The sequence below is a fragment of the Echiichthys vipera genome (genome assembly GCF_963691815.1).
Source record: "Echiichthys vipera genome assembly, chromosome: 13".
In the NCBI taxonomy this organism is placed as follows: domain Eukaryota; kingdom Metazoa; phylum Chordata; class Actinopteri; order Perciformes; family Trachinidae; genus Echiichthys; species Echiichthys vipera.
The window spans coordinates 28891037-28915352 of NC_139838.1; the positions used below are offsets into that span (position 1 = coordinate 28891037).

At 44.4% G+C, this 24316-nt stretch overlaps 2 protein-coding genes across 2 annotated transcripts in view; one reads left to right on the forward strand and one right to left on the reverse strand.

The window, feature by feature from the left end:
* The window catches only part of atf6b (activating transcription factor 6 beta), a gene marked incomplete at its 5' end in the record, with an annotated part of 15440 nt that extends 11798 nt beyond the window's left edge, over nucleotides 1–3642 (reverse strand). The window contains one exon of the mRNA XM_083925239.1: nucleotides 3570–3642. Coding sequence (XP_083781365.1) covers nucleotides 3570–3642 — 73 coding nt within the window. The remainder of the gene's footprint in view (nucleotides 1–3569) is intronic.
* A 2968-nt stretch (nucleotides 3643–6610) lies between these two features.
* LOC310955422 (uncharacterized protein) lies at nucleotides 6611–23216 on the forward strand (the record flags this gene model as incomplete). The annotated part of the gene is made up of 13 exons (XM_083925240.1): nucleotides 6611–6671; nucleotides 7876–8154; nucleotides 9547–9683; nucleotides 12964–13036; nucleotides 13779–14060; nucleotides 18177–18401; nucleotides 19481–19648; nucleotides 19993–20070; nucleotides 21663–21764; nucleotides 21841–21903; nucleotides 22627–22680; nucleotides 22769–22930; nucleotides 23086–23216. The coding sequence occupies 13 exons, from the start codon at nucleotides 6611–6613 to the stop codon at nucleotides 23214–23216; spliced, it is 1815 nt and encodes a 604-aa protein (XP_083781366.1).
* Nucleotides 23217–24316: the final 1100 nt, after the last annotated feature.

A 24316-nucleotide genomic window follows, 5' to 3' on the forward strand; every position in this document is an offset into this window, starting at 1 on the left:
CAGCGTTGTTGTTATCTGATGCATGAGGAGGGGAAAAGCCTCCAAAACGCTGTCGTCAGATCTGAGCGACGTCAGCGGTCGTTTTGAAACGTTGACGTTTCGTTTTTTAACATCGAACAGAGCGAACGGAGAAGGCAGGAAGTGTGTTTCTCTACCATCAATAAAACATTCAAAAACAAAATAACGGTTCACGTTTCTGAGTCGTTTTGGACTGAAACTGATTCTGTTCACATGAGAAGTCTCATCTCATCTTCAGCCTCTTATCCGGGGTCGGGTCTCGGGCGCAGCAGCTCCAGCAGGGGACCCTAAACTTCCCTTTCCAGGGCCACATTAACCAGCTCTAACTGGGGGATCCTGAGGCGTTCCCAGGCCAGTGTGGAGATCTAATCTCTCCACCTGGTCCTGGGTCTTCCCCGAGGCCTCCTCCCAGCTGGACGTGCCTGGAACACCTCCCTAGGGAGGCGCCCAGGGTTCATCCTTACCAGATGATCCTGAACCACCTCAACTGGCTCCTTTCAACGCAAAGGAGCAGCGGCTCTACTCCGAGTTCCTCACGGATGCTGAACTTCTCCCCCTCTCTCTAAGGGAGACTCCAGTCCCCCTCCTGAGGAAACACATTTCAGACGCTTGGACCTGGACCTGGTTCTTTGGGTCCTGACCTGGACCTGGTTCTTTGGGTCCTGACCCAGCTTTCATGACCACAGGTGAGGGTAGGAACCAGGACTGAGCGGTAGATCCAGAGCTTTGTCTTCTTACCCTCTGGTCCCCCTTTTTAAATAGGGGAACCACCACCCCGGTCTGCCACTCCTAGATGATCCTGAACCACCTCAACTGGCTCCTTTCAACACAAAGGAGCCAGTTGAGAAGTCCTCTAGTTATTTTACATTATTTGGTCGAGAAAATGCTCAAAAAAGTACAAAAAACCCAAATTAGATTCAATGTTATTCTCTTTAGGTGCAGCTACGACAGCAAGAGTCAAATGTTTCCTTCCACCAACCGTTTAGACGCGGTACGGTTGAACTCACACTGGGCAAAGGAACCAGACTTTAGCCGTGAAACGTGCTTGGGCACGGTACGGAGGCACAGTGGGAGTGCAGGCGTACCGCTGCAAAGTGCTGCGGGAAACTCTCGGGTCGCAAAACGACCACGGAGACACAAAACACGATGACAAAGACGCACAAAACGATCCAAATGTAGAGGTCACACTGGAGATCAAAATCAGAGGCTTTTCCAGAGGTTCTCCATGGGGTTTAGATCTGGACTCAGGTGACTTTGGGCGCACTCACACTGTGCCTCTGTACCGTACCCAACAAGGTTTCACAGTTAAAGTCTGGTTCCTTTGACCAGTGTGAGTGCAACCGTACCGCGTCTAGGAGCGGCACGCTTGCCGTCCACGGCCCGTTTGGGAGAGGTGGGCTTTAGTAAAGCACGTTTGCACGTGTACGAGCACGAGCGTGCGCACGTGTACAAGCACGAGGCCTACGGCGGTTCTGAGGTCATTTCCTGTGCGCCTGTTGGGACGTAGAAAAAAGAAGGAGGGACCATGCGCGGACATTTCAAACAATGGCGGTGAAAGGTTCACGTTGGTGTGATGCGGAGGTGGAGTGTTTACTGCAGATTTGGTCGATGAAAAGATTCAAAAACAGTCGACAAGACGCACAAAAACTCCGAGGTCTACGGAAAGATCTGGAAACAAAGCCACGCATCGCCATGACGTCATCAATGCGTGTGACGTGTTACGGCGTGATGACGTATAGGCAGCAAGAAGCATTCTCCGAGGCCCAGGTAGTGTGAGTACAAACGGGCCTGGAGGGGGGGACAAGGACCCTAAAGCACGGGGCACGGGACGGAGGCACAGTGGGAGGGCGCCCTTAATATTCCTCCTCCAGATGAACCGACGCCTCCTCCCTGTGGGTCTAATGATCCTCAGTCTACGCCCTGAGACAACACTCTTTAAATCCTCTCTTCTCACACAATAGTCTCTGTTCTCTGTTCGCTGCTGTTTAACAAAATAAAGTTTTTTTAATAAAAGTGTCTTTGTTATTAAAATAAAAACATGCTAACTCAGCAGGTTCAGCCACAGATGATAATATTTTAGATTATGGACGATTAAAAAACAACAACATTACAGAATAAACCAAGTATTTATACTCTGTTCTCTTATTTTGATCTCCATGTGTGTGTATTTATATATATATATATATATGTACTTCATTTATTATTTAGTATATATATAGTTTAACTTTATTTTTGAGGTGTATTATTTCTACACTGGTCTCATTTGTAAGAACATCTATTGTTATAATCTCCTGTTTGATTATTGTTGTCATTGTTTATTTATGTTTACATTTATTGTTGCTTTATATAAACTTCATTTATTATTGTTTAACTATAATTTGCAAACTCTTTTTGTATGAATACCTATTTTTTAATTTCCTGTGGCCTTTGTTTGACTTATTGTGACCATTATTTTATGTTAAAATGTTTTATAAAGTACGTTATTGTGTATTGTTACGTGTAAAGTGTTTAACTATTATTTTTGATATGTATTATTTTGCACACATTGAACATCTATTCTATTCTGTTTAAACGTGTTGTTTTATGTATTGATATATACGTTTTAACTGTAACTTTATACGTATTAGTTGCATGAATATCTATTTATTTTAAATGTTCTGAGGTCCTTGTTTGACCTAAAATATTATTTCTGTTCAAATGTGTTGTAGTTTTATAGGTTATTATAGTTTAACTTTATTTTTAGGTGTTTTTTATTATTATTATTTGCACACATTTAAATAAAAACAATAAATGAATAAATGTCAGAATAATAAAGAGAAGAAAACGCAGGTGTAATAAAGTGAAAGGAAGAGAAGAGGAGGAGTGTATTAATGTGTAATAGTGTGTAGTTAATGATAAACTGAGATATCCGGGTCTGCTGACACACACACACACTCACACACACACACACACACACACACACAAACACACACAAAAATGTTTTTTAACCATATTAAATAATAAAAGTCCATAATAAAGACAATTTAAGAGTTTTAACACGTCACTCAGCTCATCCTGCACCCACACACACACACACGCATACATGCAGCCCCACACACAGACACACATATACACACACACGCACACACACACACGCATACATGCAGCCACACACAGACACCATGTTTTTTAATCACATTAAACCTTTTAAAGTCCATAATTAAAGAGTCTTAATCATGTTTTTAACGCTACTCTCAGCTCCTCCTGCACAGATGCCGGTTGGACACACACACACGCGCGCACACACACACACACACACACATGCAAACACACACCATGTTTTTTAATCACAGTACACCTTTTTAAGTCCATAATAAAGACAATTTAAGAGTCTTAATCGTGTTTTTATTGCGTCACTCAGCTCATCCTGCACGGTTGCTGTTTGGACACACACACGCACGCACGCATGCACGCGCACATATGCACGCGCACTCACGCACACACACACACGGCCGTTACAGGTTCAAACACGCGTTAATTCGCCGTAATAAGGGCGTGAGACGCGGACTCACCCCAGTCTTCGCTCGTCAGGAGGTTGTCGGCGAAGAAGCGGCTGTCCAGGTCCGCGAGCAGGTCCGTACTCATCGCCACAAAGGCGGCGTGTCTGAAGAGCAGAGGCGGCGACGCTTTAACCACAATAACGCCACTAAATCTAACATTAATGTACCTGACGGACGCCGGGGACGGTTATAATTTATGTTTAATACCAAACGAGTCTTTCCTGCGTCGAAAAACACATTTATTCCGCGTGTATCTGCGCTCGAGCCGACGGTTATTTCCCCTTTTGCTTTTCGCGTATGACAGACGAGGAAACGAACTTTCCGGAAGCGAACCGCCCACTTTTCCACAGAGCAGCCAATGAGAGCGAAGGAAAATGTGACGGGCAGCGCTGAGAGCCAATCAGCGTGCTTAAAGGGAGGGGAGGGGGCGTAGCCCAGCCTGTTGTTGAAGGCGAGGGTTTCTGTTAAAGGTGATTCCGGAAACGAACCGCCCACTTTGCCACAGAGCAGCCAATGAGAGCGAAGGAAAATGTGACAGGCAGCGCTGAGAGCCAATCAGCGTGCTTAAAGCGAGGGGAGGGGGCGTAGCCCAGCCTGTTGTTGAAGGCGAGGGTTTCTGTTAAAGGTGATTCCGACCAATAGGAGAAGAGCGTTTTGATGGACAGGGTGATTCAGCCAATAGACGTGAGGGAACTCCGGGTCCATGTTTGATTGACAGGCCAGAGAGCCAATCAGGGCTTAGCAGAGCAAACATGAGTGTTTATGGTGAGAGTCACGTTGGTTCGAGCATTGTCGGGCAGCAGCTGTGTGTCACAGTCACACACGGAGCAAAAACAGCTGTTTTACATCATCAAACATGTGAACGCGTTTTATTTTACACAGACTCTGTTTCTGATGAGACTACTGTTCTTAATCTGACACGGGGAGTGACGTAATCCCTTAGTTTTTACGTAACTCCAGTGAGGGGCGCGTGAGGACACAGCAGCTGTTTTTATTTTATTTTATTTTGTGTTTTTTTGCTAAAATCAGCTAAATTATGCATTTATCGGTGCACACACGTGTCTTCTGATTTTATGTTAAAAATAAAGCACGTGTTTTAAATTTAAACGGCCAAAAATAAATTAATTAATATAATAAATTCATAATTTTAATTTAATGTTGGAATGTATTTTTTGTTTTGTTTACTTTTCTATTAATTATTCTGTTATTCATTTACTTTCCTATTTATTTTTTATTATTTAGTATTTTTCTTTATTTTCTTTTTAACATTTTTTTTTTAATTTTTCTTTTTAAAATAAATAAATAAAATATAATTAGAATTTAATGTCTGAGTGTTTTTATTGTTTACTGTTTTATTAATTCCCCTGTTTACTTACTTTCTCTTTGTAGTTGTTTTGTGTCTCTTTGTAGTTGTTTTGTGTCTCTTTGTAGTTGTTTTGTGTCTCTTTGTAGTTGTTTTGTCTCTTTGTAGTTGTTTTGCGTCTCTTTGTAGTTGTTTTTTGTCTCTTTGTAGTTGTTTTGTGTCTCTTTGTAGTTGTTTTGTCTCTTTGTAATTGTTTTGCGTCTCTTTGTAGTTGTTTTGTCTCTGTAGTTGTTTTGCATCTGTTTGTAGTTGTTTTGTGTCTCTTTGTAGTTGTTTTGCATCTCTTTGTAGTTGTTTTGCGTCTCTTTGTAGTCGTTTTGTGTCTCTTTGTAGTTGTTTTGCATCTCTTTGTAGTTGTTTTGCGTCTCTTTGTAGTTGTTTTGCGTCTCTTTGATGTTGTTTTGCGTCTTTTTGTAGTTGTTTTGCATCTCTTTGTAGTTGTTTTGTCTCTTTGTAGTTGTTTTTTGCATCTGTTTGTAGTTGTTTTGCGTCTCTTTGTCGTTGTTTTGCGTCTTTGTAGTTGCTGTGTGTCTCTTTGTAGTTGTTTTGTATCTCTGTGTCGTTGTTTTGTGTCTCTTTGTAGTTGTTTTGCGTCTCTTTGTAGTTGTTTTGCGTCTCTTTGTAGTTGTTTTGTGTCTCTTTGTAGTTGTTTTGCATCTCTTTGTAGTTGTTTTGCGTCTCTTTGTTGTTGTTTTGCATCTAACGTCACATTTCCCGCTGTAAACTGACCCGTTAAATAACGACCTTTCAGCACAAACACAACGTTTTTTTGGTGTCAGATGCATAAAACACACCAAAAGAGAAATCCCCGTGCTCGCCGACCACAAAGAGACACCGAGGTACCTACACAGTTCCTGTCCTCGACCTAGAAACACGATTTATTCTGAACTGAATCATTCGGTCAGTGCGAAGATGAGGGCGAACGTCTTCAGCTGCCTGTTAGTCTTCACTCTGGGCTCGAACCTCACTGCAGGTAACAACGGTTCTCATCATTAAGTTTGTCTTTACCTGATAAAACACGTTTCTTATCGTTTGCATCTCTTTGTAGTTGTTTTGCGTCTCTTTGAAATTGTTTTGTTTCTTTGTAGTTGTTTTGCGTCGCTTTGTAGTTGTTTTGCGTCTCTTTGTAGTTGTTTTGCATCTCTTTGTAGTTGTTTTGTGTCTCTTTGTAGTTGTTTTGCGTCTCTTTGTAGTTGTATTGCATTTCTTTGTAGTTGTTTTGTGTCTCTTTGTAGGTGTGTTGCGTCTCTATGTAGTTGTTTTGTGTCTCTTCGTAGTTGTTTTGCGTCTCTTCGTAGTTGTTTTGCGTCTCTTTGTAGTTGTTTTGCGTCTCTTTGTAGTTGTTTTGCATCTCTTTGTAGTTGTTTTGTGTCTCTTTGTAGGTGTGTTGCGTCTCTATGTAGTTGTTTTGTGTCTCTTCGTAGTTGTTTTGTGTCTCTTTGTAGTTGTTTTGCGTCTCTTTGTCGTTGTTTTGCATCTAACGTCACATTTCCCGCTGGAAACTGACCCGTTAAATAACGACCTTTCAGCACAAACACAACGTTTTTTTGGTGTCAGATGCATAAAACACACCAAAAGAGAAATCCCCGTGCTCGCCGACCACAAAGAGACACCGAGGTACCTACACAGTTCCTGTCCTCGACCTAGAAACACGATTTATTCTGAACTGAATCATTCGGTCAGTGCGAAGATGAGGGCGAACGTCTTCAGCTGCCTGTTAGTCTTCACTCTGGGCTCGAACCTCACTGCAGGTAACGTTTCTCATTATTAAGTTTGTCTTTACCTGATAAAACACGTTTCTTATCGTTTGCATCTCTTTGTAGTTGTTTTCGTCTCTTTGTAGTTGTTTTGCGTCTCTCTGTAGTTGTTTTGCATCTCTTCGTCGTTGTTTTGCGTCTCTTTGTCGTTGTTTTGCGTCTCTTTGTAGTTGTTTTGTGTCTCTTTGTAGTCGTTTTGCATCTTGTTGTAGTTGTTTTGTGTCTCTTTGTAGCGGTTTTGCATCTATTTGTCGATGTTTTGCGTCTCTTTGTAGTTGTTTTGCGTCTCTGTGTCGTTGTTTTGCGTCTCTTTGACGTTGTTTTGTGTGTTTTTGTGGTTGTTTTGTGTCTCTTTGTAGTTGTTTTGCGTCTCTTTGTAGTTGTTTTGCGTCTCTTTGTAGTTGTTTTGCATCTCTTTGTAGTTGTTTTGTGTCTCTTTGTAGTTGTTTTGTATCTCTGTGTCGTTGTTTTGCGTCTCTTTGTAGTTGTTTTGCGTCTCTTTGTAGTTGTTTTGCATCTCTTTGTAGTTGTTTTGTGTCTCTTTGTAGTTGTTTTGTATCTCTGTGTCGTTGTTTTGCGTCTTTTTGTGGTTGTTTTGCGTCTCTTCGTTGTTGTTTTGCGTCTCTTTGTAGTTGTTTTGTGTCTCTTTGTAGTTGTTTTGTATCTCTGTGTCGTTGTTTTGTGTCTCTTTGTAGTTGTTTTGCATCTCTTTGTAGTTGTTATGTGTCTCTTTGTAGCTGTTTTGCATCTCTTTGTCGATATTTTGCGTTTCTTTGTAGTTGTTTTGCGTCTCTTTGTAGTTGTTTTGTGTCTCTTTGTCGTTGTTTTGTGTCTCTTTGTAGTTGTTTTGCATCTCTTTGTAGTTGTTTTGTGTCTCTTTGTAGCTGTTTTGCATCTCTTTGTAGTTGTTATGTGTCTCTTTGTAGTTGTTTTGTATCTCTGTGTCGTTGTTTTGTGTCTCTTTGTAGTTGTTTTGCATCTCTTTGTAGTTGTTATGTGTCTCTTTGTAGCTGTTTTGCATCTCTTTGTCGATATTTTGTGTCTCTTTGTAGTTGTTTTGCGTCTCTTTGAAGTTGTTTCTCATCTAATGTCGCATTTCCCGCTGTAAACTGACCCGTTAAATAACGACCTTTCAGCACAAACAACTGAACAACTTAATTAATGTTCTTATTTGTTCCAAATTTTGTGTCTTTTGCAGCAATGGTTCAAAGAACCATCGCAGACGGTGGGTTTGTCTTTCTACGCTGTCCTGATTCTGTGGAGGGTGAAGTGACGTGGAGCAGAGAGAGTCACGGAAACAGAGTCGTCATACTTACGGTCGCTGGTGCCGAAGACGTGCGACACAACGACCCGGAGAAACGCTACACTGCATTTGCAGAAACGCTGCTTTACATCGGGAGAGTTTCCATCTCCGACTCTGGAAGATACTTCTGTAACGACGAAGCAGCGGTGGAGCTGACGGTCGTCCCGGTGACAGGTCACAATAACATGTTCTGCTTTCTCTTTGCTTTGTTTTCCTCTTTTAAATATCAAGAATCCACTCTCCGCGTCTCTGTCGGTGTTTTGTGTCTCTTTGTAGTTGTTTTGTGTCTCTTTGTAGTTGTTTAGTCTCTCTTTGTAGTTGTTTTGTGTCTTTTTGTCATTTTTTGTGTCTTTGTGGTTGTTTTGCGTCTCTTTGTGGTTGTTTTGTCTCTCTTTGTAGTTGTTTTGTGTCTTTTTGTCATTTCTTGTGTCTTTGTGGTTGCTTTGCGTCTCTTTGTGGTTGTTTTGCGTCTCTTTGTAGTTGTTTTGTGTCTCTTTGTGGTTGTTTTGTGTCTCTTTGTAGTTGTTTAGTCTCTCTTTGTAGTTGTTTTGTGTCTTTTTGTCATTTCTTGTGTCTTTGTGGTTGCTTTGCGTCTCTTTGTGGTTGTTTTGCGTCTCTTTGTAGTTGTTTTGTGTCTCTTTGTAGTTGTTTTGCCTCTCTTTGTAGTTGTTTAGCGTCTCTTTGTAGTTGTTTTGTGTCTCTTTGTAGTTGTTTTGCGTCTCTTTGTGGTTGTTTTGTATCTCTTTGTAGTTGTTTTGTGTCTCTCTGTAGTGGTTTTGCGCCTCTTTGTTGTTGTTTTGCATCTCTTTGTAGTTGTTTAGCGTCTCTTTGTAGTTGTTTTGTGTCTCTTTGTAGTTGTTTTGCGTCTCTTTGTGGTTGTTTTGCATCTCTTTGTAGTTGTTTAGCGTCTCTTTGTAGTTGTTTTGTGTCTCTTTGTAGTTGTTTTGCGTCTCTTTGTGGTTGTTTTGTATCTCTTTGTAGTTGTTTTGTGTCTCTTTGTAGTTGTTTTGTGTCTCTTTGTCGTTGTTTTGCGTCTCTTTGTAGTCATTTGCATCTCTTTGTAGTTGTTTTGTGTCTCTTTGTAGTTGTTTTGCATCTCTTTGTAGTTGTTTTGTGTCTCTTTGTAGTTGTTTTGTGTCTTTGTAGTTGTTTAGCATCTCTTTGTAGTTGTTTAGCGTCTCTTTGTAGTTGTTTTGCATCTCTTTGTAGTTGTTTTGCGTCTCTTTGTAGTTGTAAAGTTTGATACTTTTCTCCTGAGATCTCTAATTGAAAATATATATTTTCCCGTATTGAGAAATCTTTTCCATCTGCTTTGCAAATCATAGTTCCACCATTCGACACAGAGGGTGAGAAGACACCAACAACAACAACAACAACAACAACAACAACAACAACAACAACCACTGTGGCAGAAACAGGAGGTACAGACACTGCAGTCCAGAAACTAAGGAGTCGTTTAATGATGAATGAGTCGAACGTTCCTCAGAGTGACTCAGTTCTGTCCGATGTAAACACGATGGTCTGTAATAACGAGACGTGTGATTCTGAATGGTTCTTGTCTTCCAGCGTCTCCTTATCTGCTGCAGATGGGCGTTCGGACGGTGACTGTGTTTCTCTATTTAACCGTCATGATCAGCGTCGTTGTCGCCACCCGGAGAAAAGGTGAGAGTGAGTGTGACCTGAGACTCTCCCACAGCAGCTCTGTAAACACCAACCATCAACCTGGTTCCTACCCTCACCTGTGGTCATGAAAGCTGGGTCAGGACCCAAAGAACCAGGTCCAGGTCCAAGCGTGTGAAATGTGTTTCCTCAGGAGGGGGTCTGGAGTCTCCCTTAGAGAGAGGGGGAGAAGTTCAGCATCCGGGAGGAACTCGGAGTAGAGCCGCTGCTCCTTTGCGTTGAAAGGAGCCAGTTGAGGTGGTTCAGGATCATCTGGTCTGGATGAACCCTGGGCCCCTCCCTAGGGAGGTGTTCCAGGCACGTCCAGCTGGGAGGAGGCCTCGGGGAAGACCCAGGACCAGGTGGAGAGATTAGATCTCCACACTGGCCTGGGAACGCCTCAGGATCCCCCAGTTAGAGCTGGTTAATGTGGCCCGGGAAAGGGAAGTTTGGGGTCCCCTGCTGGAGCTGCTGCGCCCGAGACCTGACCCCGGATAAGAGGCTGAAGATGAGATGAGATGAGACTCAGAAAGAACTTGACATCATAAACAAGCACTCTGTGTTTGTACCTCGTAAGGTGTGCTCGTAAAAGAGAGCTCGCACTTAATGTTCTGTTTAAATAAAGGTTTCAATCTCCAGGAACGGCCACAAGATGGCGCTGCTGCTTTTAGATCTGTACCATAAACTGATGTTCTTCCAACGTTCACTCAGACATCATAAAGCTGTTATTCATTCATTCATTCATTCATCTTCAGCCTCTTGTCCCTGCCGGGGTCGTGGGGGGCTGGAGCCGATCCCAGCTGACATCGGGCGTGAGGCGGGGTCCACCCTGGACAGGACGCCAGTCTATCACAGGACACATAGAGACGAACAGAGACAGACAACCATTCACACCTACGGGTGATTTAGAGTCATCAATGAACCAAACACCTGCACGTCTTTGGACTGTGGGAGGAAACCGGAGAACCCGGAGAAAACCCACGCAGACACGGGGACAACATGCAAACTCCACACAGAAGGGCCCAAGCCGGGATTCAAACCTGGAACCCTCTCGCTGTGAGGCGACAGTGCTGAACACCACATCGCCGTGTCGCCCTTTTAACCGTTTTAACTGTGAATTGAAGTGAAATAGAAACATTTCCATCATCTCCATGTTTTCTCTCCTCTCTCCTGCAGCTCGACTGATCGAAGCGACGCACGCAGACGCACGCAGACGCACGCAGACGCACGCAGACGCACGCAGACGCACGCAGACGCACGCAGATGCACGCAGATGCACGCAGACACAGACAGTGATCTCTGATCCTCCGCGGAGCAGAAACAGCAGCAGTGAAAACAGTGCTGTCATCGGCGTACGTACTCATCCAGTCCCCCAGTAAACGGGCGTCCTGCGGAAGCTCCTGCCACTGCTCCTCCCACTCACACACTTCTCAAACTACCACCCTCAGCACGACTTCTGCGTCTCTTTGTAGTTGTTTTGTGTCTCTTTGTAGTTGTTTTGCTTCTCTTTGTAGTTGTTTTGTGTCTCTATGTAGTTGTTTTAAGTCTCTTTGATGTTGTTTTGCGTCTCTTTTTAGTTGTTTTGCATCTCTTTGTAGTTGTTTTGCGTCTCTTTGTAGTTGTTACGTGTCTCTTTGTAGTTGTTTTGTGTCTTTTTGTAGTTGTTTTGTGTCTCTTTGTAGTTGTTTTGCTTCTCTTTGTAGTTGTTTTGTGTCTCTTTGTAGTTGTTTTGCGTCTCTTTGTAGTTGTTACGTGTCTCTTTGTAGTTGTTTTGTGTCTCTTTGTAGTTGTTTTGCGTCTGTTTGTAGTTGTTTTGTGTCTCTTTGTAGTTGTTTTGTGTCTCTTTGTAGTTGTTTTGTGTCTCTTTGTAGTTGTTTTTCTTCTCTTTGTAGTTGTTTTGCTTCTCTTTGTAGTTGTTTTTCGTCTCTTTGATGTTGTTTTGCGTCTCTTTTTAGTTGTTTTGCATCTCTTTGTAGTTGTTTTGCGTCTCTTTGTAGTTGTTACGTGTCTCTTTGTAGTTGTTTTGTGTCTTTTTGTAGTTGTTTTGTGTCTCTTTGATGTTGTTTTGCGTCTCTTTTTAGTTGTTTTGCATCTCTTTGTAGTTGTTTTGCGTCTCTTTGTAGTTGTTACGTGTCTCTTTGTAGTTGTTTTGTGTCTCTTTGTAGTTGTTTTGCGTCTGTTTGTAGTTGTTTTGTGTCTCTTTGTAGTTGTTTTGTGTCTCTTTGTAGTTGTTTTGTGTCTCTTTGTAGTTGTTTTTCTTCTCTTTGTAGTTGTTTTGCTTCTCTTTGTAGTTGTTTTTCTTCTCTTTGTAGTTGTTTGCGTCTCTTTGTAGTTGTTTTGCTTCACTTTGTAGTTGTTTTGCGTCTCTTTGTAGTTGTTTTGCGTCTCTTTGTAGTTGTTTTGTGTCTCTTTGTAGTTGTTTTGCTTCTCTTTGTTGTTGTTTTGTGTCTCTTTGTAGTTGTTTTTCTTCTCTCTGTAGTTGTTTTGTGTCTCTTTGTAGTTGTTTTGCGTCTCTTTGTAGTTGTTTGTAGCTTCATTTTGAAATCAGTGTCGTAATGAATGAATAAATCCGATGTTTGTAACGGTAACACTGCCGTTTGGTCTGTGGTCCGGCACTTGAACACGCGCACCTCTCGCTGTATCGCTCAGTTTTGCTTCACAGACGAACTTTTCTCGCCCTTTTTTCAGTGTTGAATAAAAAGCTTGTGGAGTGTGAACGTGTGTTTTACTGCTCTGATCTCTTGTTGCTTAAGTTTCCCGTCAGCTCACCGCTGTAAGAGGGGCGTGTGTGTGTGTGTGTGTGTGTGTGTGTGTGTGTGTGTGTGTGCGTGTGTTTGTGTGTGTGTGTGTTTGTGTGTGTGTGTGTGTGTGTGTGTGTGGTTAGCTGCTGCTGCTGCTGCTGCTGTTTTCAAACCCTGAGGTTTCCTTTGTCCTTCAGACTCATGGTTCTGGTTTTCTACTCTTCAGCTTCCTGTGAGGTCGGTCGATCTCTACCTTTTGTAGGTAGATGACGATCGACTGAACGTCCGTAGAGTCACGCAAAACACTTTTTGGGTTCAACAATAACTTCATTAATCCATGAGGGTCACAAAGAGACGGTTGAGTTTAGACGACTAAAGGTGACGGTTAAGTTCAGAACTAAACTAAAGGTCTGGGTCTGTGTTCGTTGTGAGTGACTTGTTCAGATCAAACCTCAGTTCCATGAACTCAAAGACAAAGACTCGACCATGAGTCGGCGTTACGGGTCATTAGAGGAACATGCGTGTGCACGCAGACGGCTGAGTTCCTGTTCTCACGTCAGAGTGAAACTGTGGTCGTGTGCAGTCGCCTCAGTGTGAGAGGATGAGGCTGAACGTCTGCCTGCTCGCTTTAGTGCTGGGCTCCAACGCCACCGCAGGTAAGGACCTCGCACTCACTTCTGTCTGTGCAGCCTTTAAAGTGGCGTTTACACATTTTTATTTCTAAAAGAGACCGTTAAGTTTAGACAACTAAAGGTGACGGTTAAGTTTAGACCACTAAAGGAGACGGTTAAGTTTAGACGACTGAAGGAGACGGTTAAGTTTAGACGACTAAAGGAGACGGTTAAGTTTAGACAACTAAAGGTGACGGTTAAGTTTAGACCACTAAAGGAGACGGTTAAGTTTAGACGACTGAAGGAGACGGTTAAGTTTAGACGACTAAAGGAGACGGTTGAGTTTAGACGACTAAAGGTGACGGTTAAGTTTAGACGACTAAAGGTGACGGTTAAGTTTAGACGACTAAAGGAGACGGTTAAGTTTAGACGACTAAAGGAGACGGTTAAGTTTAGACGACTAAAGGAGACGGTTAAGTTTAGACGACTAAAGGTGACGGTTAAGTTTAGACGACTAAAGGAGACGGTTAAGTTTAGACGACTTAAGGAGACGGTTAAGTTTAGACGACTAAAGGAGACGGTTAAGGTTAGACGACTAAAGGAGACGGTTAAGTTTAGACGACTGAAGGAGAGGGTTAAGGTTAGACGACTGAAGGTGACGGTTGAACACCGGGTTCAAGTTCACATTCAACAGTTAAATGTGACCCCGACAGGAAACAACCTCTGAGTTCTTTGGGACAGACTGAGAACAGACGCTTGTTCATTTCACACTTTGTGTCTTTTGCAGAAATCATCCGTAAAATCGTTGAAGAGAAGAGTGCGGCCTCTTTTCCGTGTCCTCGGTCCACGCAGGGTAAAGTGACGTGGAGCAGAGAGACTCACGGACGCAGGGTTGACTTACTGACGGCAGACGGGGACGGGCTCACGAGATACAACGACCCGTTCAAACGTTACAGTTTGCTGCAAGACGGATTTAAGTCGCTCTACGTTCTCAGAGTGAACTTCTCGGACGGTGGACGATACTTTTGTAATCGCGAAGCAGCCGCGGAGCTGACGGTGGTCCCACCAGGTAACGTCTGTGTAGTTGTTTTGTCTCTTTGTAGTTGTTTTGTCTCTTTGTAGTTGTTTTGTGTCTCTTTGTAGTTTTTTGTGTCTCTTTGTAGTTGTTTTGCGTCTCATTGTAGTTGTTTTGTGTCTCTTTGTAGTTGTTTTGCATCTCTTTGTAGTTGTTTTGCGTCTCTTTGTAGTTGTTTTGCATCTCTTTGTAGTTGTTTTGCGTCTTTTTGTAGTTGTTTTGCGTCTCTTTGTAGTTGTTTTGCATCTCTTTGTAGTTGTTTTGCGTCTCTTTGTAGTTGTTTTGTGTCTCTTTGTAGTTGTTTTGTGTCTTTGTGGTTGTTTTGCTTCTCTTTGTAGTTGTTTTGCTTCTCTTTGTAGTTGTTTTGCGTCTCTTTGTAGTTGTTTTGCATCTCTTTGTAGTTGTTTTGTGTCTTTGTGGTTGTTTTGCGTGTCTTTGTAGTTGTTTTGTGTCTTTGTAGTTATTTTGTGTCTTTGTAGTTGTTTTGCGTGTCTTTGTAGTTGTTTTGTGTCTCTTTGTAATTGTTTTGCGTCTCTTTGTAGTTGTTTGCGTATCTTTGTAGTTGTTTTGTGTCTCTTTGTAGTTGTTTTGCATCTCTTTGTAGTTGTTTTGCGTCTCTTTGTGGTTGTTTTGCATCTCTTTGTAGTTGTTTTGCGTCTCTTTGAGGTATTTTTGTGTCTCTTTGTAGTTGTTTTGCATCTCTTTGTAGTTGTTTTGTGTCTTTTTGTAGTTGTTTTGTGTCTCTTTGTAGTTGTTTTGCATCTCTTTGTAGTTGTTTTGCGTCTCTTTGTGGTTGTTTTGCATCTCTTTGTAGTTGTTTTGCGTCTCTTTGAGGTATTTTTGCGTCTCTTTGTAGTTGTTTTGCATCTCTTTGTAGTTGTTTTGTGTCTTTTTGTAGTTGTTTTGCATCTCTTTGTAGTTGTTTTGCATCTCTTTGTAGTTGTTTTGTGTCTCTTTGTAGTTGTTTTGCATCTCTTTGTAGTTGTTTTGTGTCTCTTTGTAGTTGTTTTGCGTCTCTTTGTGGTTGTTTTGCATCTCTTTGTAGTTGTTTTGCGTCTCTTTGAGGTATTTTTGCGTCTCTTTGTAGTTGTTTTGCATCTCTTTGTAGTTGTTTTGTGTCTTTTTGTAGTTGTTTTGCATCTCTTTGTAGTTGTTTTGTGTCTCTTTGTAGTTGTTTTGCATCTCTTTGTAGTTGTTTTGTGTCTCTTTGTAGTTGTTTTGCATCTTTTTGTAGTTGTTTTGTGTCTCTTTGTAGTTGTTTTGTGTCTCTTTGTAGTTGTTTTGCATCTCGTTGTAGTTGTTTTGCATCTCTTTGTAGTTGTTTGCGTCTCTTTGATGTTGTTTTGCATCTCTTTGTAGTTGTTTGCGTCTCTTTGAGGTATTTTTGCGTCTCTTTGTAGTTGTTTTGTGTCTCTTTGTGTCGTTTTGCGTCTCTTTGTAGTTGTTTAGTGTCTCTTTGTAGTTGTTTTGTGTCTCTTTGTAGTTGTTTTGCATCTCGTTGTAGTTGTTTTGCATCTCTTTGTAGTTATTTGCGTCTCTTTGTAGTTGTTTTGCATCTCTTTGTAGTTGTTTGCGTCTCTTTGAGGTATTTTTGCGTCTCTTTGTAGTTGTTTTGTGTCTCTTTGTGTCGTTTTGCGTCTCTTTGTAGTTGTTTAGTGTCTCTTTGTGGTTGTTTTGCGTCTCTTTGTAGTTGTTTAGTGTCTCTTTGTAGTTGTTTTGCATCTCTTTGTAGTTGTTTTGTCTCTTTGTAGTTGTTTTGTCTCTTTGTAGTTGTTTTGCGTCTCTGTGTCTTCAGTGCAGTCAGTCCGTTTTCTTCCTGGTTCAGAATCACGTCTTTGAGATTAAGGTTTCGTTTTTCCTGAACTCTGATCGAAGAGCTGCAGGAGCTCAGTTCAAATCAGAATTATGATCCATCACCGACGTGTACGATCAGATCATCCGTGTCCTGAAGACTCAGAGTTTAAGCTCATGCCACAGTCGTCGGGCAGGAACAGGAGGATGATGCTTCATGTTTACTTCCTGTTGCTGAAGCTTTATTTAAAGTGTACTTCTGCATTTCTGTGTTTCTGTTTTAAATGAGTACTTTTATATTTAGATCATATCACCTGCGCTTTACTGAACATATGAAAAGTGTCAGAAGTGTCTCCGCTCTCTGATCTCGTCTCAGGACATTTAGACTTCAAACTGAACTCCTCAGAGTTACAAGAAACTTCATCCTGGAGACTTTTGAATGTGTCTCGTTTTGTCCGTGTAAATGACTTTTTAATGCGTTTGCTTATTCCTGTGCACGTCTCCCGTGTATGGACGTTTTCTCAGGACTTTGACACCAACGCTCTTAGACCTTCCAGCGACTGCGGCTGTTTTAACCACGACGAACACGTGGTTAATGTTGTGAATTCAAACAAACCTGTGACGGGCCTCCTGACAGCTGGGTCCTAGAGCAGAGGCAGGCAGGCGAGACAGGTGCGTCAACAATGTTTATTTTAACAACGGGGCTCCACAAGTAAAAGCAACAAGCGGCCGGCAAGGCACGCGGGGGAACTCAGGGACTCAGGCAACAAGGTTTGGTTCTTGGTGCTCGGGCATGGTCGTCGCGAATGCAGAGATTTCTACATCCAGTAAGTCCTCCCGCATTCACGAGAACAAAAAATGGCGGCAGCCTGAAGGGAGACTGCACCACTCAGCAGCTTTCCGTAGGAATGAATGGGCGCCATTTGTAGGTCCGCTGTCCGTTCTTTTTCCTATGTCCATGGTTTCCACCAGTGGCGTCGACCATGGGGTACCCTACCATGGAAGGCACCTGAGTGTATCCCGATATGAACTGCTCGCTGTTCCAAACCGGGAACAATATGGCGGCCTGCTCATGAACTTTCTGTTATTCCGTCTGAACAAGCAAAATCGATTTCTGAAAACATTTGAGGTGAGAAATAAACAAAGCCAATAACCTGGTTTGACAGCTTGGTTGAAGTTTCCTGAGCCGGTCACTTTGTGCTGGAGGGATTCATTTCCATAAAGTTGAGGTTCAGTCAACTTCATGCATCGCGACTCCCCTCCAAACTCACCGTAATGATCCCACCATGATCCCTCTCTGTAGGAAATGACTAGGAAGCGCTTAGAAGCCGTCCATCGACCACTTCTGGTGGAAATGCCTGGTTTGGTCGGGATCTAACAAATTCAGTCGATGTATAAAAAGTTGACGGATTGATTTATTTGCTATGAAGAGCAGGAGATCCAGCCGCCCGCTGCCCGATGGACACAGTTCACCACGTAAATAGACACGGCTGGGTCGCCAACTTTATGCGAATGAGTCCGTCCACGGCAACAAACCAGACTGCAACTCAAATCAAACAGTCAAACTAAACTGTCGTGAGCGGTGCGGGGAATAACTTAGAGGAGTGGGACTCAAATTCAGACACAGACAAAGAGTAAGAAGAATCGAAAACACACGACCAACAGTGTCCAGGGAGCTGGGAGAGCAGGGACGGGGTCCGGGTGCAGACGATGACGAACAAACGCGGGGATCCGGGGGAAAACGGGTGGTGAACTAAACTAAAACAAAAGAAAACAAAGAAACGATTATCGATGAAGAAGGAAACACGGATAGAGAAAACGAGCATGAGTAATGGGAGCCAACCAAGAGAGACGATACCACGTAAATGCGAAAACGGTCTGGCTCCGAATGTGAGCCACAGCTGGGCGGGACCACGCCGACCAGCAACGACACACATACACGAAGGGAACGACACAAGCAGGAGAAACAGACAGAGGGAAGAGACCGACAGGACCTGGATCCTGACATAAACAGCGCTGATCAAATAGGAATCAAGACTCCGTTACTACAGAAACACATTTCAGTGCACAGTTCACCTGTGAAATGATAAAGTTGGACCCAGCCGCCATCTTCAATACAGTCGATCCAGAGCCGAGCACTCGCTGGTTCGAGTTGGACGTCGTTGGTGGACCTCCACTATCACGTCTGGAACTTCTGAGCGTCTGATCATCTGCAGAGGAGTTTACAGTTTGATGAGTTTCATACAAAGACGCTAAAGACTTCCAAAATGAGAACAGGCTGATATTATAAAACATGATTTTTATGTTTGTTATTTACAGGAACAATTATACAAAACGCTTCAGAGAGGAGCAACGTTGATCTGACGTGCCCTCCTGGAGCCTCATTTACTGCAACATGGAAGAAAGGCACAGAGCAAATACAAGATCACAGAGGGTTTTACATTTCACCCCTGGACAAGTCCTTGACGATCGCAGATGTGCAGCTCAGTGACTCTGGACTTTACTACTATGATGGAAAACCTGTTTATCTGAACGTGATCGCAGGTGAGGAACATCGACGCATGCGCAGAAGTACATGAGGGACTCGTACCCAACGTGTCAGTTATGTGTTTTGTGTTGTTTAAGATCACAAATCCCAGAACAGGTTTATATTAACACCTTTGACAAGAGCCAGGCTAACTGTATCCAGTCTTTATGCTAAGCTAAGCTAAGCTAGCATGTTGCTAACAGTAGGTTCTGTGTGTTTTTGCTCTCCCAACATATTCATATTGGAAACATCTAGAATAAATGATTGTTAACTAACTTGTCACAGTATAATTGTTGTATCCAAATCAACCTCCATACCTTTAGGACCAGAACATAACTCCCACTGTGCCTCCGTCCCGTGCCCCGTGCTTTAGGGTCCTTGTCCCCCCCTCCAGGCCCGTTTGTACTCACACTACCTGGGCCTCGGAGAATGCTTCTTGCTGCCTATACGTCATCACGCCGTAACACGTCACACGCATTGATGACGTCATGGCGATGCGTGGCTTTGTTTCCAGATCTTTCCGTAGACCTCGGAGTTTTTGTGCGTCTTGTCGACTGTTTTTGAATCTTTTCATCGACCAAATCTGCAGTAAACACTCCACCTCCGCATCACACCAACGTGAACCTTTCACCGCCATTGTTTGAAATGTCCGCGCATGGTCCCTCCTTCTTTTTTCTATGTCCCAACAGGCGCACAGGAAATGACCTCAGAGCCGCCGTAGGCCTCGTGCTCGTACACGTGCGCACGCTCGTGCTCGTACACGTGCAAACGTGCTTTACTAAAGCCCACCTCTCCCAAACGGGCCGTGGACGGCAAGCGTGCCGCTCCTAGACGCGGTACGGTTGCACTCACACTGGTCAAAGGAACCAGACTTTAGCCGTGAAACCTGTTTGGGCACGGTACAGAGGCACAGTGGGAGTGCGCCCTGAGTCAAACAAACATCATCGTCTGCATTCAACTATTTTAAGACGTGAGAAAACTTTTGCTAAATGACGCAGAGCGGAATACGCCAACGCCTGTTCCCTTTTTTAGGTTTAATGTTTTTCTGTGGTCAAATGCAAACGCCCTTTATTAAATCCTCTTTCTCACACTGAAGGTCAGAAAGCACCACCCACAACATCCTCAACCCCACCCTCAACACCCTCAACCCCACCCACAACATCCTCAACCCCACCCAGAACAAGTCGAACATCAGCAGCAGCAACATTGAAGGCAACGACCCCTCCTCCGACTACAACAAAGAGACAACGTCAGAACAGAAAGAGTGAGCTGAACCAGTGTGACGTGGGAAATTAAGCACACAACCAGTCGATGCTAGCTAAAACTCGCCAGACGTGTCGATACTCAACACAATTCAACAGCTTCCACAGACACTTTTAACAATAAATATAAACCAAAAACTACACAACACAACAATCACAGTTACAACAACAGACGTCACTGCAGTGTTAACATTTTACAGACACTGCTACACGTAGCTAGCTATATGCTAACATCAACACGTCCAGAGGGGGTTAACTAGCATCCACACGGTGGGTCCAGTTATGAAAACACTGTTAAGACAATTAAATATTTACTGTGTACTTTGTATTCCTCTGCTACACACAGAAGGTAAGAAGACAACAACAACAACAACAACAACAACAACAACAACAACAACAACGACAACAACAACAACATCTCCAGGTAGGTCTACAGTAAATAAACACTCACTCACTCATCTTCAGCCTCTTATCTGAGGTCAGGTCTGAGGAGCAGCAGCTTTAGCAGGGGACCCCAAACTTCCCTTTCCCGGGCCACATTAACCAGCTCTAACTGGGGGATCCTGAGGCATTCCCAGGCCAGTGTGGAGATCTCATCTCTCCACCTGGTCCTGGGTCTTCCCCGAGGCCTCCTCCCAGCTGGACGTGCCTGGAACACCTCCCTAGGGAGGCGCCCAGGGTTCATCCTTACCAGATGATCCTGAACCACCTCAACTGGCTCCTTTCAACACAAAGGAGCAGCGGCTCTACTCCGAGTTCCTCACGGATGCTGAACTTCTCCCCCTCTCTCTAAGGGAGACTCCAGACCCCCTCCTGAGGAAACACAGTTCACACGCTTGGACCTGGACCTGGTTCTTTGGGTCCTGAACCAGCTTTCATGACCACAGGTGAGGGTAGGAACCAAGATTGACCGATAGATCGAGAGCTTTGCCTTCTTACCCTCTGGTCACGTTTTCAAATAGGGGAACCACCACCCTGGTCTGCCACTCCCTTGGCACTGTCCCAGACTTCCAGGCAATGTTGAAGAGTCGTGTGGACCAAGACAGACCCTCCAAACCCAAAGCTTGCCAATGCAATTAAAGCAAAATATGACTTTCCAAAATAAAAGTTGTCTCTTTGCTCAATTCGCGCCGATTGAGCGGTAACTTTAGCCCCGTAACAGTTCCAATCTGCATATTAAGTCAATATATGATGTAACCCTGGTCGTTTTATGGGCGCCTCTCTATCTCCTCTCTTGCATGATGGTTAAATAACTACTCATGGGCAAATGAGGCGTCACCAAGCTGTATGAACCATTTTCAATATTTTCCCAGACGGAGCTCTGCGTTCAACAAACCGTTGAAAGCACACAGAGTCACCTTTTTCTATCTCTAAGGTCCCACTCCCACTGTGCCTCCGTACCGTGCCCAAACAGGTTCCACGGCTAAAGTCTGGTTCCTTTGACCAGTGTGAGTGCAACCGTACGGTGTCTAGGAGCGGCACGCTTGCCGTCCACGGCCCGTTTGGGAGAGGTGGGCTTTAGTAAAGCACGTTTGCACGTGTAAGAGCACGAGCGTGCGCACGTGTACGAGCACGAGGCCTACGGCGGTTCTGAGGTCATTTCCTGTGCGCCTGTTGGGACGTAGAAAAAAGGAGGGACCATGCGCGGACATTTAAAACAATGGCGGTGAAAGGTTCACGTTGGTGTGATGCGGAGGTGGAGTGTTTACTGCAGATTTGGTCGATGAAAAGATTCAAAAACAGTCGACAAGACGCACAAAAACTCAGAGGTCTACGGAAAGATCTGGAAACAAAGCCACGCATCGCCATGACGTCATCAATGCGTGTGACGTGTTACGGCGTGATGACGTATAGGCAGCAAGAAGCATTCTCCGAGGCCCAGGTAGTGTGAGTACAAACGGGCCTGGAGGGGGGGACAAGGACCCTAAAGCACGGGGCACGGGACGGAGGCACAGTGGGAGGGCGCCCTGAGAGGATGATATGAAGTGTTTGTAATTGTGTTGAATTGTCTTCCAGATCTTAAAGGTCTGGTGGTCGGTATCGTCTCCTTCCTCCTCCTCCTCCTCCTCCTCGGCGGCGTCGTCGTCTACTTTGCTCGTAGACGGAATAAAAAAAGAGGTGAATAAAATGTGAAAACCATAAAAAGTCACTAATGACGTCAGTGCGACATTAACATTAACGGCGTTCATCACAGGAAGTGAAGACGCACGCCACGTCTACGATGAGATACAGGACGGATCAAGGTTTCAGCCAAAAGGTCAGAACTTTTCTAAGGAGACGGTTAAGTTTAGACGACTAAAGGTGACGGTTAAGTTTAGACGATTAAAGGAGACGGTTAAGTTTAGACGACTAAAGGTGACGGTTAAGTTTGGACGACTAAAGGAGACGGTTAAGTTAAGAAGACTAAAGGTGACGGTTAAGTTTGGACGACTAAAGGAGACGGTTAAGTTAAGACGACTAAAGGTGACGGTTAAGTTTAGACGACTAAAGGAGACGGTTAAGTTAGACGACAAAAGGTGAGGGTTAAGTTTAGACGATTAAAGGTGACGGTTAAGTTTAGACGACTAAAGGAGACGGTTAAGTTTAGACGACTAAAGGAGACGGTTAAGTTTAGACAATAAAAAGTGACGGTTAAGTTTAGACGACTAAAGGAGACGGTTAAGTTTAGACGATTAAAGGTGACGGTTAAGTTTAGACGACTAAAGGTGACGGTTAAGTTTAGACGACTAAAGGAGACGGTTAAGTTTAGACGACTAAAGGAGACGGTTAAGTTTAGACGACTAAAGGTGACGGTTGAGTTTAGACGACTAAAGGTGACGGTTGAGTTTAGACGACTAAAGGTGACGGTTGAGTTTAGACGACTAGAGATTTAGACGGTTAAGTTTAGTTGACTAGAGATTTAGACGGTTAAGTTTAGACGACAGAAGGTGACGGTTAAGTTACGAAACAACAGATCCTTTAACGTCTTTTATTTTGGTAGGTGGAGGAAGTTGGGCTGGACCCACAGCTTCGTACCACGTGGCAGATTTTCCAGGTAAACGATTAAACGTGTTTTCGCAGCAGCTGAACTTCCTGCTGGTGTTTGATTTGGTGACTAACGCTCGTTGGTAAACGTTTTAAAGGTGCGTCACAACCAAACGACTCCACGTACTCGACCATCGGCGCCCGCCCCCCCGAGGAGCAGGACACGGGCGGTAAACACCGACCTCTCAGCGACAGTCGACCCGATACTCCTCCAGAGACGCCATATTCCTTCATAGGCCACGCCCCCAGTGACCACACAGGTGAGTTTATACGTGCTGTGGTTACAACACGTTCAGTTTAGTCCCTAAAGGTGAAGGTTAAGTTTAGTCTCTAAAGGTGACCGTTATAATTCAAAAACACTGAATCAGAAGCAGATGAAACTGGATGGAGTCGTGTCTTTTTTCTCGGTCCGCAGGTTCGAACCCACCGACCGACAATGTGTATTTTTTACTGGAGAAACCCAGAGACGCTGGAAACACCAGGGACCGGGACCAGGACCAGGACCGGGACCAGGACCAGGACCGGGACCAGGACCGGGACCTGTAGCGTGACTCCGTGTCCTGCTGCTCTCAGTAAAAGCTTCTGTCGTTAAAGAATGAAAATGATTTGTAAAAGATTAAAAACAGCTTTAAACGGTGAAACGTGTCGTTTCTCTGACGTCATCAATGCGTGTGACGTGTTACGGCGTGATGACGTATAGGCAGCAAGAAGCATTCTCCGAGGCCCAGGTAGTGTGACCCCAACCCTAACCCCAACCCTAACCCCAACCCCAACTGTAACCCCGACCCTAACCCCAACCCTAACCCCAACCCCTAACCCCAACCCCGACCCTAACCCCAACCCCGACCCTAACCCCAACCCCTAGCCCCAACCATAACCCCAACCCCAACTGTAACCCTAACCCTAACCCCAACCGTAACCCCAACCCCAACTGTAACCCTAACCCTAACCCTAACCCTAACCCCGACCCTAACCCTAATCCCAACCCTTACCCCAACCCCAACCCCTAACCCCAACCCCGACCCTAACCCCAACCCTAACCCCAACCCCTAACCCCAACCATAACCCCAACCCCAACTGTAACCCTAACCCTAACCCCAACCGTAACCCCAACCCCAACTGCAACCCCAACTGTAACCCTAACCCTAACCCCAACCCTAACCCTAACCCTAACCCCAACCGTAACCCCAACCCCAACTGTAACCCCAACCCCAACCCCAGCCCTAACCCTAACCCCTAACCCAAACCCTAACCCCTAACCCCGACCCTAACCCTGACCCCAACCCTAACCCTAACCCCAACCCCAACCCTAACCCTAACCCCCTAACCCCGACCCTAACCCCAACCCCAACCCCAACCCTAACCCCAACCCCGACCCTTAGCCCTAACCCTAACCCTAACCCCAACCCCAACCTCCTAACCCCGACCCTAACCCTGACCCCAACCCTAACCCTAACCCCGACCCTAACCCTAACCCCAACCCTAACCTCCTAACCCCGACCCTAACCCTGACCCCAACCCTAACCCTAACCCCAACCCCAACCCTAACCCTAACCCCCTAACCCCGACCCTAACCCCAACCCCAACCCTAACCCCAACCCCGACCCTAACCCCAACCCCAACCCTAACCCCGACCCCTAACCCCA